Below are 15,362 nucleotides of genomic sequence, written 5' to 3' on the forward strand. Positions count from 1 at the left end.
AACACAAAAAGGACACGGATCGTTCATAGAAACGAAAACTACTCGCAACTCTCTTACTTTTTCTGTGTGTGAATCATCTCAACTCTAAAGAGACTCGAATGGAGTATAAGCTTTAAACAATATGGCGGAGAAGGTGCTTGGATTGTAATTTGAACAGGAATACTTTCGTCTCAAAAGGTAACCATATACATTATAGCGAGGTGCATCAACATGTAGCGGTACATTTAATGTATACATGGTCAATTGATTTCGGTTTGTATATTGAATTTGTGTAGGAAAAGATAAAATAGTGATCAATTATTCATTGGTTGCCAGACCATCACATATAAACAAACCGTCAAACGTGCAACAACACTTTCGTTAGAACAAAGGGCTGTGTTGTTTAGTATATATCATTGCCGTGTTCAGTCAAAATTTTCCATGTTCGACTTGCTTCCGTTTAATCCTAAAATATATATCTAGACAACCCAACTTCGAACTCCCGGTCACCACAGGAAGGGCCACGGACAGCATTTGTAACAGGAAAGAGAACAGTGTGCTTCCACCAGGGATCGAACCCCTGATTCATATAGGTTCCTTGCCAGACGCTTTACCACTAAATGAGCTAATTAATATATAGGGAATTTACATATTAGTGTGATAGATTTTGAGTGTATATGTATACAAATGTCCGTTTACAGTCAGCCTCTAGCTTTACAATAAAAATAGACACTAAAGCAATATACCCACTAGATCAATTGGTAGAGCAGTGGGCTGGGGGTTGGGGACAGTGTTGGGGATAGTTGTACAAACCCCCAGTAGGTGCCCACGCATGCACTTTTCTCTTCCTGTAACACTAAAATGTATGACGACTTTCCCAACTAGCAGTAATATAATGTAGCAACAAGCTGATGTGTCAGTGTATGTAATTTTTGATTGCCTTTTACATGCAGGCAATGATTTTTTATAATTATAGGTAGTTTCTCCAGAAAGGTCTTGTGACTTTTGATCCCTGGAGCTCTGATCGCTATATTGATCAATACTGTACTGATTAGGTTAAAATAAATCATAAAATTAATATAAACCCCCAGGCCCTAATACAGAAGCTAAAAGTTATACCAATCCTAAATACCTTAATTGTACCCAACACTTTTGACATCAGAATATTCATTATGCGGGTGCTTCTGATTGTTCCTGGTGTTTGCTTTGTTTATGAATTCGTTATGATAAGCTAACACATACGTATTGCCAAGTTCAATTGTATTGCTGTAAAGATTTTAAATAAAATATCAAAACAGGTAAGGTATTTAAAAACAAAATATAATGATTCTATAGCTGATGACAGAACTGATTGTTAACAAAAATAGTTGTACTTCAGATGTTTATTGATATTTCTTAAGTTTATGTTTGTGTATTGAGCCATCAATACATGTACATGTGTTATATCTTCAAAGATGTCTGCTGGGAAAGATTTGGTGATTTTAGACATAATTCTTTTCAGCTTGAATGTATAACCAACCTTTTGTTCACACTCTAAAAGTTAAGGATCCTTGTCCCACTAGTACAGCATGTAGAACAAGTTAAGGATCCTTGTCCCACTAGTACTGCATGTAGAACACTAGAAAATCTACTGTGGTTGTACAGCGATCTTCCCTTAGTTTCATTTTGGATTTAACTCACTGTAGTCCAGATGAGCCAGGACACTTCTATTTACTACCTAGGTAGCTCAGTTGGTAGGGGAGAATGTTAAGTAAACCAATTTTAGGTCCAGAGTTTAAATCTTAGTCTAGATCTAGTGGAATTTTACACTCAGGAGGCTTCTGTTTGATTTGGTTTTGTTAACTTTATCTTTATCATTTGTCATGTCCTGTAAGGTATGGTTTTCTTGTAAGAAATGAGTTATCAAAGTTACATGTATCTTGCTGGAAAAAAAGTTTCTAATGCATGCATGTATAGGGACCCCTAATTAGGGCAATTATTGAAAAAAAAGGATTGTTCCATTGATGTGCTGAAATATAATGTTTGATTTTTTCATCAAAAAATGTTGTAATATACTGTATTCCTTTTAGATAAGCTAGGTCCACAAATTTCTTACTTAAGCTATACTGTCTACTTAGATATATGAAATTAACCCTTGCTAGTGAAAAGAAATTGAGAAAAACATTGATGATTTGATACTATGATGGTCAATAATATACAAAGTTATATTATTTGATACCAAAAACTAAAAAAAATTGCAACTGCATTTTTGAGGAATTTACAAGTCAGACAGATATATGTAAAACAATAAACTTAATTTTCGAGGATTGTCTTGTATTCTGTAAAGTTTGGTTTGTGTATGCTTTTCTTTCTAACAGCTATGGTCGTTTAACGACAAGCCAGGTTTGGTGTTGGAGGAAAACTGGATAACTTGGAGAAAATCACTGACCTACAGCCAGTACCTGGCCATCGTGACTGCCCCACAAAGGTTTCGAACCCGAGGCACAATGGTCTTGTAAATAGTGCTATGTTTGAATTTGTCATTGTTTCTTGAAATTTTAACATTCTGTTTTTTTATATGACAGTGATATGGTAAGAATTTACTGAGAAACCAACTACCTTCTACAACACAAAAGTCAGTACAGATCTTAGTCATGGTGCTACACCACAACATCAACGTCGGTCAACGAGTCGAGGTCAAGATAGGCTATTCCGTGTTTAGGGGAATGGTCAAGTACAAAGGGACAGTGGTCAGCAGGAAAGGGGAGTGGGTTGGAGTCAGTCTGGATGTTCCAGGTAAGTACTATATAAGTGCAGATTTTCACGTTTTTACTTTTTATCAATCTTAAAAATGAAATTTTCACATTGGTATGGAAATTCACAACTTCGCGAGTCAAGGGTGTTCAATACGATACTCTCCTGGCTATGGTGAAAAGGAGAGTATCATATTGAACAACTTTGGCTCGCGAAGTTGGGAAATTCAATGACAAGCTTAAATCATATTACTGTAAAAGTACATATTTAAGCAGCACTTTTTGTGCTAAATTGTGACTACACAAATTGAAGTTACTATTTATTGTAATCGTTTGAGGTTCTTATACCGCTTTATCACAACCAAGTTCATAGTTCATTGCAAAGCAGTTCACAAATTATTATCTGTGGTTATAGGGCCTTTGCAACCAGCCAATATCCTTCTCAGCTCCCTGGGTCCCTCCACAGCCAGTGCTGCTATTTCGGCACTCACAGCTAGCATTCAACAATTCTCTAGCACTGCCCAATCACATACTCATATACAGCTGAGTAGACTGGAACAAGCGGAGTAAAGTATCTTGCTCAAAGATACAACACAGTGCAGTGCCGTGACTTGAACCCGCCACTCCTTCGGTCACAAGCCCGGCATCCTACCACTAGACTACTGTGCTAACAAATTCATTGCATTGATAAATTTTTGCACCCCAAAATATGCAATAAAGAACAATATATAGGAACTTTAATTTATGCATCTGTTTTAATTTGAGAGCCCTGAAATTTAAATGCACTAAAATAAGTGCATTTACAGTATCCCATTGAAGATGAGCATGTTTTTCCATTTTCCTTTGTAGCTGGAGACAATGATGGTATGGTGTTGGGACGAAGGTATTTTACCTGCAATAAGAATCAAGGTGTGTTCGTCCGGGCCAACAGTGTTCGTTTTATTCCTGTAGTACGGAGGTACGTATGTGTGTAGTATATAACTTAAATGACATTCAAAGAATAGAAAAAATGAAGCATATATCAACCCAATTACAACAGTCACACACAACAATAAGACGACTTGGTTCGCAATCGCCTCCTCCATTTGTGGTGTGGGTTTTTAATGACATCAGAAACAGTTGTGTGAACTTACATACTAAGTGAGCAGCGATTCAAGCCGAATATTAATTATATCAATTTTTTTTTTATTTGGGGGGGGGGGGCATTTTCATACAAATTAGTTTTATAATCACACAAATTGTTTTAGCTTTACGTTGATTTTCATTTTACAGAAAACCAAGTCTAGACTAATAGACTAACATGACATATGAAAGGGTATAGTGATCATTAACCCTTTAACCCCTATGGAACTTTAGTAAACTCTACCATGCATTAATCTGGATGAGCCCATTAGGGTCAACAGTGGTGAAAGGGTTAACAATTACAAAGAACATCAGGCATTAATGCAAATCTAAGAAAACTCATTTCTGTTAGAATATGATATACCAGACATTCGCTCAGTCAAGTATTCACCCTTCACCGGTAAACTCCATGTTCGCCCAGCGTTAATTTCACCCTTCACCGGGAAACTCCATGTTCGCCCAGCGTTAATTTAGCCCTTCACATGTAATTATTATTTATGATATGTCGTATACTAGTATTCATTATCATGATAACTTTGCCCTCATTGCGGAAGATGAAACAAACGAACGTAAAACTTCGACAGAAAATTCCCAGTATACAGTAGTTTTATGCTAAAGGTGCTGATCTAAGCCAATGTCATTCATAGCATTATCTGACATAAATTCAACCCTTTAAAAGTGCTCCCCACCGTTTTCTCTGGTCCTAGTGTCCCAACCCCATACTGTAATTTACCAACTAATATGAGAAAAATAATGTCTATCATGGCTATTTTTGAAGAAGTTCTCCCATTGAATACTTTTTGTGATGTCATGTTTATTGTTCCTGTGACATTATTGTATTGTTTCTTTTTACACACCATCTGTACAGTGGCTTATTTGTGGCATTTTGTTTTTTGTTCATTCGGAGTGAAAGAAAGAGAATCAACAAACTATCAGTCTCATTCTTTTGTCTTTTCACCCCCAAAAAATGAGAATAAAAAAACTTCAATTCTCGCTGTTTAGTCTTTTCGCCACGAAAAGATGAAACAACCAGAATTAAAAATTACTAAATCTTGTCTTTTTCTACACGAAAAGACAAAACAACAAGATTTTTTTTCCATATCTTCTTTTTTGTGCAAAAAGTAAGGAAATAACTTTAATTAAATATGACTACATCTTGTCCTATCATGACAATAAGAAAAAACAACAAAATGGCACAATTCAGTCACTGTACATCTGATATACTCTATGAGGTTAAAGAAAAAATAATACTTTCCATTGGGTAGGGACAATGATAGCCCAAGTTTCCCTTGGCCCAGACACCAGACTTCAACATTTTGACGGATAGACGTCTGGTTAGACACCAGACTTAGACCTTTTGACAGATAAAATGTAGATGTCTGGTAAGACACCAAACTTAGACCTTTTGATAGACAGATGTCTGGTTAGACACCAGACTTAGACATTTTGATAGATAGTTATCCAGTACAGCACCAGACTTAGACATTTTGATCGATAGATGTCTGGAACGTATGGGGCGCCGTTTTGGTATTTATTGACAAAATGTGATATCATTAAATCAATTTTATGATATCATAAAATCGATTTTATGATATCATAAAATCGATTTTATGATATCATATATTCAAATTTATGATATCATTAATTTGATTTAATGATATCATTAAATCGCACGATATAATGATATCGTTAATTCAAATTTGTGATATCATAAAATATATTTTTCTAAGGACTGCTCCCTCAGAAAGCGGATGTGGAATTAAAGAACGGTAATTCTGTTTGGATTGCCATTCGCGCCAATTTGACGAAGATGGATTGAATGGTGACCAATGATCCAAGAGCATTGGACAATGAAATTGAAGATGAGTTTAGGCCTAACGTTAGCGGTCTATATCAGAGAACTGTAGATCGGGTCAGACCAAAAAGGTGTATGATCCATCGATATATTCGTTCTATATTATTCAGTTATTCTCGTCTCGGCACCTCGGATCAGCACACCATTTCAGATAGACAATGCAACAAAACCAAGCGTTTAAATATACATCTTTGTTGTCCATAGACTAAAACTGAGATGGGTAGAACTCATTATTTCGTGCTAACATTTTCTTATTTTATGATATCATTGATTCAAAATCATGATATCATTAAATCCGGCTATTTTATGATATCATGAATTCAAATTTGTGATATCATTAAATCGATTTTATGATATCATGAAATACGTCTATTTTATGATATCATAAAATCGATTTAATGATATCACATTTTTTAAATAAATACCAAAACGGTGCCCCATAGAAACGATACGAAACCAGACTTAGACATTTTGACAGATAGATGCCTGGTACGACACCAGACTTAGATATTTTGACAGATAGATGTATGGTACATCTATCTGTCAAAATGTCATAGTCTGGTGCGGGGCCAGAGGAAGGTCAGATAAGAGGAGTGACAGAAAAATCTACAACCGGTAAAATGGGAAACAATTTGAAACATACGGCATCACATACAAGTTTATTTACTGATTTTAGGCCATATGATCAAGAAATATGATTTTAATTTAATACAGAATAGCTTACAAAACATGTACAGAACATGTTTTTCATTTTAAATATTCTGCGTCATGACCTTATCTGTTAATAGGACGTTAAACAAAATAAAACCAAACCCAATAATGTAATATCCAATACCCTGGCTCTATAAAGTAGCTGTATCAGCTAAAACACAACCGTTTATGCTGTACACAGGTAATAGCTTAACCCTTTCACCCCTATGTAACTTTAGTAGACTCTACCATGCATTGATATAGAGGGGTCCATTATGGTCTACAGTGGTGAAAGGGTTAAAGTAAATTGAATATGTTTTATGTTGATTCAATATGGAGTTTTTTACGTGACACAATTTTCGTTGCAGATTGTTTAACAAATACCACCGTGTGCGTGATAATTCATATGTTGAAGAGCCTCTCTTTGGTTCAGCTCCAGGTTTGTATTTATGATATATTCTGTACGATTATTTGAAATAATATAGAGTAAAATGAATTTTTTCTTCTTATTTCATGTCACTTCTGTTGCGATACAGCGATATTCATTACTGTATTGCAATATGATACCATATATGTGTATTGAAATACATCGGTTTTCCAATTCATTGTGATAGCCCTAAAATATTTTATTCAATAATATTTTAGGGTGATGTATCAAAAGAGTAACCAAATCCCCCCTAAAGTCACATTTGAACCTTATCAAATCGAAGGTTGGGCAAGTCCAAATTAAATATGTAGGGGTGAATGAGTGAGTTTCAGATCTTGATCTTAATACCAATGCTATTCATGTTCATTTGTATGATTATTTTTCTAATTAATCTGATTTTACTAGAATAACATCTGTGTTTCAGTTGCCTGCCAAGAACCCCCAAGAATTTCTAACCGATATCAGGACCACTTGCAAGATCGCCAATCCTTTGATGGTAAGATACTAGTGTTAACAATAACTCAATCACCCCTGAAATTTCATAATGAACTCTTCCAACCTCTGAATTGGAAGAGCTTAAAATATGTCTTCAGGGGTGAATGAATTAAGGTAAATGGTATACCAGTATGTACCACTGCGATAAGTATCTTGAAGAAGAAATGGTCCATTTTGATGGTTTTTGACCTACAGTATTCTCCGTTCAATATAGAAGATGAAGCAACAAAAAGAAAAATGTTGTTAAGAGTAAGTTTTCCTGTCAAGTTTTTCTGGACACTCATTTTGATTTAAATTTCATAAATATTTCAAATCTTGAATTTCTGAAAAAAGAGTTGCAGTTTAGCAGCAAAATTCAAGGCTGTTTATGCAGTTGGATTCTAAAGCCAAATGATTTGATTTAGCTCTTAAAGACAAAACATTTGCAATTTTTATCAGTGTTTAACTTCTCTATGATGTTCTTTAATGCTTTACTAGTTTTTATCTTTTGGTGTTTTTTTTGTTTGTTTATGTTTTGGTAATAACCAGTCTCATGAACTTCTTCCAATTATTTTTCTTTACAGACCTGATGACGGGTCCAAAGAGCTACTCACTGCGTCACTCAGTCAGTAATAATATCCCAGCCGCCACCATGCGACGCCCCAAAACTGCCATGTCTCAATTCTCTTACCTGTCTTCGCCAATCCATCGGGAGTACATGCCAGAGGGGGAGTTTGTCTCCACTCCGACCATCCCAAAGACACATATGCCCCACTCTGCCCTCCGGAACCAGGTCAGTCGCGGCTGGGATGGAACACACTATGTGCGTGAGATGTCCGTCGGGACTGGAAGAGATTCCATGAAATATTCCCAATGGAACGACATATCATATTGAAGATACTGATTGCTATACGGTTGTGAAAGGTGATTCGAAGTGGAAGAATGATCATACAAATTTAATATTTATAAGTAACATACCGCTAAAATTCTGATTTATTTTTCAAATCTTTTATATTTTTTTACTATCACATTGTTCAAAGTCTTAAGGTCAAATTTAATTTGCAAGGAGGCCTGGCAGAATATAACCACTGTGAAGCTAAGGCATGCTGTGTGCCATAGAAAGCAAACCCGTAAACTTATCTAATTCACGATTGTAATGATAATAAATCTGTGTCAAAATAGTTGTCACTGTTAAACTATCATTTGAACAATATTAATTTGCTGGCAGTATTTGATATATCAATTTTAAAGTATTAAACATGATTTTAGAACAACATTAATTAATAATTCATGTGATTTTTACTATTTAAAGTTGAATCTCGAAAGGTTTCAGGTAAATGATACCATAGCAATAGTTCAAAAAAAAACCAAAGAAGTATTTTTCTTCAGTTTTTTTTCCCCAGGTCCGAGTTATCCACCTTATAAGTAGGGCATAAAGCAACAGAAAATATTTTTTTACGGCTTAGAGTTACTTCCCTTCATAAGGTGTTCTTATTTTATTTTGATAACGCACATTTATCTTCGATATCAATATTGGTTAAGTGTAGGAATGGGGGTGGATAAGACTTTGTTCGACCCCTGGCATTTCAGGAGTGTTTTTGTCTATATCAATATGTTTCTGAAGGCTTGGCAGTCATCTGTTCTAATTACTCAATCAGTAACAGATAAGGTTTCTGAATATTTCAAACAACTGTAAGTTCTTGAAAATGCAGTGCAAGAACATGTTTTATATGGATTGGAAACAAATTTACTTAAAGCATACCCTGCACTGCTGTTTTTCCTATATACAGTCACCTCCCCTTAACTTTTGCTTAGAAATAACTGTAGCACATTTGGGCTAGTATACCTCTATGACCATCGGGTAGCTCAATCGGTTACAGCTCAGTTGGTTACAGCTCAATAGGTTACAGCTCAATTGGTTACAGCGATGCTATAACAATATGAAATCCAGGGTTCGAATCCCGGTCTAGCCCCACCAAAATTTTTTTCACTCCAATTTTATTTATTTCATCTTAATTACTTTTACTTAAAAGCCTGCAAGGTATATTTTCAGAAAAGCTAAAATCATGCCAGAATTATTTTTTTACAATACGTAACTTAGTTACAGTGTTTTCGCAGTGGTATTGGGATACTCTAACAAAACAGTGCCATCAGTAATTATATAATGTGATGGTACTTTTACCTTATAACATACATTTTTTTAATGTATATGCAGGAAATTTCATTTATAGATCTAGTATAAATTCACATATAGATGTGGGATATTTATCATATTGTTTAACTGGCTGAATATAATTACCTTCATTTCACACATAGGGAATGTATGATAATGTAAGTAGAGTTATGGCCTGTTTTAGAATAAGGTTCTTTTTGAGAAACACATAATGGTCAGATCGGTCAGGGTGATCGATATCAAGTAGAATTAATCTTAAAACATCTCTGCATGTGAAATTTTATGGATATATATATTAAAATTAATTTCTGTTGAAAATCAGATGTTCATCAAAACAATGTTAATTAATCTGCAGACAGATTTATATAATTATATAAGTTGCATTTTTTTTTTCTCCAAATTCCGTTAAAACATGTATCACCTTTTATATCACACTTTGTTTATAAAAAGAATGAAATGATTTTGTAATATTCGTTATTGAAGCTCTGACCATAAATTTGTGGTTAAAATAATTTCCTGACATCACTGTCAAATAAAACACTAGGACAGGTTTGTCTTTTCCCTAGTAAAAATTGGAATGCTCTTGAGAAATATGGGAGAAATTCAATTTTACAGGAAGTGATAGTTAAAATTCCTTACGACAAATCGTACAGTATGCATGTATAGAGAATTATATATTTTTTAATGAGCCATTTAGCTGAAAGAGTCATAGTTATGCAAAGAGTATACAGAAAAATATTGTCTGTGATAAATTTGTGCATGTTGCATTATATATACATTGTAAATATCAAAATCCATTTGATTAGACAAGAGGAAATTAAGACATCACACATTTGAGTGTTTAAATATTTATAGGTCAAATGTGCAGCATTGTATTTTACATATACCATAAGTTTTTTGTTGAGATTTATTACGAAACAACATAGTTTTTCCAGGATTTTTTGGGCAAAATGTCTTGAAATAGAATGAAGATAAAACATTCTTTACATTTGTCAGGAGGGTTTTTGACCTTGTAGTTATTGTGAAAATGAACTTCACTTGAATAAATATTTCAGTTTAAACCTTAACTTGGGACCCTTAAATTTTGTGTTTTCAAAGAGTGAATTTGTTTATCTGTTCCTATATTCTAAGATCTAATGATTTCATCTGAAAAAAGAACTTAAAATATGTCATAATAAAGGGTTATTTTGTCTCCAGGGGTTGTATACGTATACACACATTTTATTTGTGTTTCAATTTTCAGCATGCAGAATCGCCCCCATGTAAATTTAAAAAAATTGGCAAGTATACTTACATCTTGTGGTAAGAAACTGCTAGGTTATTTGTGATTTTTAACATTAGTCTTAACCATATAATGATGTTGTGATGTATAAAAGTTTAGTATCAAATGATTTATACAATAAAACCTTGTTATACTGCCACCATTTGTACAGAGAAATTTTGCCATTATAAAGGGGTTTGGCAATGAATTGAGAGAGACATATAAAGGATGTTAAAGAAAAAGAGAAAGAGGGGCCCCGAGATATATTTGCTGTATACAAGCTAAGGTGGCAAACAAAACGAGGGGCATTATATCGTGGTTCAATTCATTCACCTCTGAAAACACATTTGAACTCTTCAAAATCAAAGGTATATACTTTAGTTCATTAAGAAATTTCAGGGGTGAATGAGTTAACTGTATCAAAAGTTCAGGTACCCAATAAACAAGAAATAAGCGACCTGTACAGATATATATACATATATGCACCAGGTTCAGTTGTGTATTGTATAAGCCATGTGTTCGGGTGATAGGAGAAAACTGTGATAATTTTCTTTTAAATGTAATTGTCTGTTCAGGTATTCTTGTATATCTTTTTTTTTATCTACAATTAACTTTTTACTATGCAAACTGTATATTTTGGAAAATCTTGCTCACATTTTTCAGATTGAGTAAATTAGCGCAAAAATATATACAAGTGATTTGGTTTTACAATGTATTTTGTTTAAGGTCCTATGAAAAGCTTAATTTATTTACGGACATATTCACATATGAGTATGTGTATTTATTTATACAGAATATATAGATTATTTTGCTGTATAGAAAATATTGATTTCAGTAACATCACCGACACGAAAATTTCTACACTGCAGTGTCAAAATACGAACATATCCACACGCAAAAAAAAAATACAATTTTACAGTAAGCTACTTAATTACATTTGTAGTACTTGATTAGTCTCAGATAGCTTAGAATAATGACCAAAAAAAGATGTTATTTTGAAATTTTCTTAATTTTTTGTATTTTTCATTTTAGTCAAGTCTGAAATAAAGGTTAAAAATAGAAGGCATTAGTTGGATCAAAAATTTAAAAACACTTTTAGACAAGTTCTATAAAGCTTAATCATAACTATCAAGTAATGTTTACCATTTTTGTCCTTACTTTGAAGAATCTATGTCCTAATTTACATATTGTCTTAGACCTTTATATGGAATTATATATTTTTTGAAAATTGAAAAATATCTATTTTTTTCGTATTTAAGATGTCAGGGGGACTTACAAGCTATGCATCGGATACATTGATTCAAATATAAAAGATGGTGTATGCACGGTATATCTTCTTTTGACCATACAGTTGGGGTATACAAGAATACAAGATATATATATTGTTTTCTCTTACCCTGGACAGGTGTATCCACATTTTTACCGGTGTGAGATTTCCTTGTCTTACCCTAGGGTTGAAACGGGGGGATTCCCCTATTCCTAACAATGGCATGACGTCACTTTAACAATACAATGACGTCACGTCAACAATCCATCAACGTCACGTCAACCCTGAATTTAGCATGTAACGTTATCATTACATTGTGCATATGATACACAATGAAAGAACAGGGTAAGAGAAAAAGAATCATTCACCCCCTTGTGGGTGAGATAGTGGAATCTCAACCCTCGGGGAAAGATTCTTTAGTTGCCAAACACTCGGCAAAGCCTCGTGTTTGGCAACTTAAGAATCCTCCCCCTCGGGTTGAGATTCTCCTATCTCACCCCCAAGGGGGTGAAAGATTCTATTAGTCAACTCATTCACCCCTACACATTTAAAATGGACTTGCCCAGTCTTTGATTTGGTAAGGTTCAAATGTGATTTTAGGGGTGAATGGGTTAAGATGTATGCAAGCTACGTGTCCTTGTATAACTGTACGCAAAGTATGTAGCCTCATCGTTTAGGTATATAAGTATACATTGTATATATTTCATGGTTATTCTCACTAAATGTATTTATTAAACAAGCTTATTATTACATGTTTTTATGCTATGTTTCATATACTGTATTCAAAAAGAGACACATTATTCACTTACATACCCTTACTCTTAAACTTGTTTACCACATTTTCATAAGCTACTGGTTTTTTATATCTTGCTGGTTTGCCTTTATGAGTCAATTCTATAATGTACTCTTTCTTTTGAATTTCTTACCGGTCATGTTATAGTTTATAGTATTTTATACCTGTTTGGTTTTGTCACCAAGTCCTGTATTTTTAAAATAATTTTTAAATATGTACAACTTTATAACAAGTTTCAGGTGTTTATACTAAATGTTGTTTAAAAAATGTATACTAAATGTTTTTAAAGAACAAAAAATATCCTATATTTTTTTTGGCGTAGAAAATGTGGCATTTTAACTGAAGGGAAAGGGATGTCACAACTTTCTGTACAACGTGTCCTCATATTTATTTAATAGTATATTGTTATGACGTCATCGGTCTCGAGATAAATCTTCCTTTCGTCTGTTTTTCTCTCCTGTTTCATTGTTGTTAGACAATTTTATACTCTTACATTTATTGTTTTTACACCTCAATACACAAATCATATCTGTGATCCTGTTATGTTGTTGTTTAGTTACAGCTTGTAGTTTATACATATACTATAGTCATTTTAGTCATATTTGTATACATATATGCCGTAAAATATCATGCTCTGTTATTGTATTTATTGTATTTATTTATTTATTTATTCGAGAACTTAGATTTTTGACCTTGATACTGACTAACAAACAACTTACATTTTTAACCCTTTCATCCCTGTAGACCAGAGTGAGCACATCCAGAACAATGCACGGTAGAGTCTACTCAAGTTACATAGGGATGAAAGGGTTAATTGGACAGAATTCAAATTTTTAGGTTTGTACATTTGATTAGATGTACATGTATATTGACTATTCAAGATATTTTTTTTAAAGTCGTTTTTATTCCTCGAAAATGTTTTTCTTCCATTCAAAACTCTGTAATAATGAATTTCTTTGAAAAGTCATTCAACTAAGTGATGTATGATCATCTAAATTTGAGATTTCATTATGCCATTGGTTAAGATCATTTTGAGTCTAAATTTGGTAAATGGACACACTCAATTGAAATCCTTGTGTATTCTGAGATCCATTAATGAAAAAAGTTTTTGTGAAACTTTCGAAAAACTCAAGTATAGGAGCTTAGGCAGTAATGTAACCAGTTATCACACAGAAATCATAGTTTTTACATTAAACACTGATTTGAAAAATTCCATCAAGCCTCATCAATTTTAACAACCACTTATCCACTTGTCCTTATGACTGGTCAGTGTTTTAAGAGACAGATTGACCTTTTTTCTATAAAAAAAAAAATGACTTAGAAATCAAGCCACATTACATCCAGATATACTTTGTTGGAAACAAATGTGACTGGATTTTTGGTCTCCATTATCATCATTTCATCAAAATTGAAAAAAAAAGAACTTTCATCTTACTTAAATTATTACATTCAAGAGATACAAGGAGCTTTATGAAATGGTGTGAGCTAATGAAACTGGAAATTTAATTTTATTTCATTATAAAGTTATGATAAGTGTTTTTTTTCTAATATTGAGCATTGTTATACTTATTGCTAAAAATGATTCCTAATTTTTGTGTTATATTCAAAATTATTACTGTAAACCAGAAAATTTGCCCAGTCAAAATAAGCTTATATTGTCCTTTCATCAGTAAAATACAGTAAAGCCTTGTTATACTGCCATCATTTGTCCAGAGATATTTTGGCGTTAAAGGGGTTTGGCGATAAATTGAGGTAGCATATAAAGGAGAAAAGGGGACCATGGAATCACAGGGGCATGGATCGCTTTACCTGTAATATTGTATTTTTTAGTAGAGGAGACCACTATTCTTTAATATTACAAGTAAAGCGATCCATGCCCCTGTGCATGTAATATGTGAGTTGGCAAATGAAACAAGGGGCATTATATCAAGGTGTGTTAATTTTACCCCTGACATGTACTCACTAGACAAATTGTTAGATGTGTTCGCCACGTTACAGAAGGTGAATAAGTTAACTAATTCACCCCCGAAGACACATTTGAACTCTTCCAATTCAAAGATTGGAACTGTTTATTATGAAATTTCAGGGGTTAATGAGTTACATGGACGTCAAATGTTATACTGCAGCAAAGTTTTCCCTGGGGTACAGTAGTACTAGTGTTGTTGTACCTCATGTGAACTCAAATTTATCAGTATTGTAACTGTCATAATTAATACATGTCTATTTTTAGATATGTTGAAAGAGGGGTGACATTTGTGAAGTCACTGTATTATTTTTCTAGATATTTGGTGTAACCAAATATGCAGATTAGCACCAATACCTTTTTGTGTTAGGGATATACGCTGCCCTACTGTGACATGCATTGATTTTACAAAAGAGTTCCAATCAGGTTTTCTGTAAAATGCGTTTTTAGTATTAGGAAAATCTGAAAAGGTTACCAGGCATCATTGCGCCAAAAGATTATGTTCTTTTTCTGAATGCATTTGCTGTGTGCTTGTGGACAAGGGAGATAATTAAAATTACAGGTGTTATTGATTTACAAGTTAGACTACACCTAAACATTCTTGAGATTTATGTAATGAGATATTT

General features: G+C 33.5%; 1 protein-coding gene across 1 annotated transcript; it reads left to right on the plus strand.

The window, feature by feature from the left end:
* Nucleotides 1-12,152, plus strand: LOC110458396. The gene is made up of 6 exons (XM_021510075.1): nt 1-177; nt 2,544-2,754; nt 3,561-3,669; nt 6,747-6,817; nt 7,230-7,301; nt 7,864-12,152. The coding sequence occupies exons 2-6, from the start codon at nt 2,613-2,615 to the stop codon at nt 8,172-8,174; spliced, it is 705 nt and encodes a 234-aa protein (XP_021365750.1). The 5' UTR covers nt 1-177; nt 2,544-2,612; the 3' UTR covers nt 8,175-12,152.
* Nucleotides 12,153-15,362: the final 3,210 nt, after the last annotated feature.

This window comes from Mizuhopecten yessoensis, unplaced genomic scaffold, assembly GCF_002113885.1.
Source record: "Mizuhopecten yessoensis strain PY_sf001 unplaced genomic scaffold, ASM211388v2 scaffold9561, whole genome shotgun sequence".
NCBI lineage: Eukaryota > Metazoa > Mollusca > Bivalvia > Pectinida > Pectinidae > Mizuhopecten > Mizuhopecten yessoensis.

What these genes read in the sequence shown, in the direction of transcription:
- LOC110458396 (XM_021510075.1), top strand. Translation starts at nt 2,613, where the DNA reads ATGGTGCTACACCACAACATCAACGTCGGTCAACGAGTCGAGGTCAAG. An exon ending in TTTATTCCTGTAGTACGGAG is followed by an intron (nt 3,670 to 6,746) that starts GTACGTATGTGT and finishes TTTTCGTTGCAG; the next exon opens with ATTGTTTAACAAATACCACC. An exon ending in TCTCTTTGGTTCAGCTCCAG is followed by an intron (nt 6,818 to 7,229) that starts GTTTGTATTTAT and finishes TCTGTGTTTCAG; the next exon opens with TTGCCTGCCAAGAACCCCCA.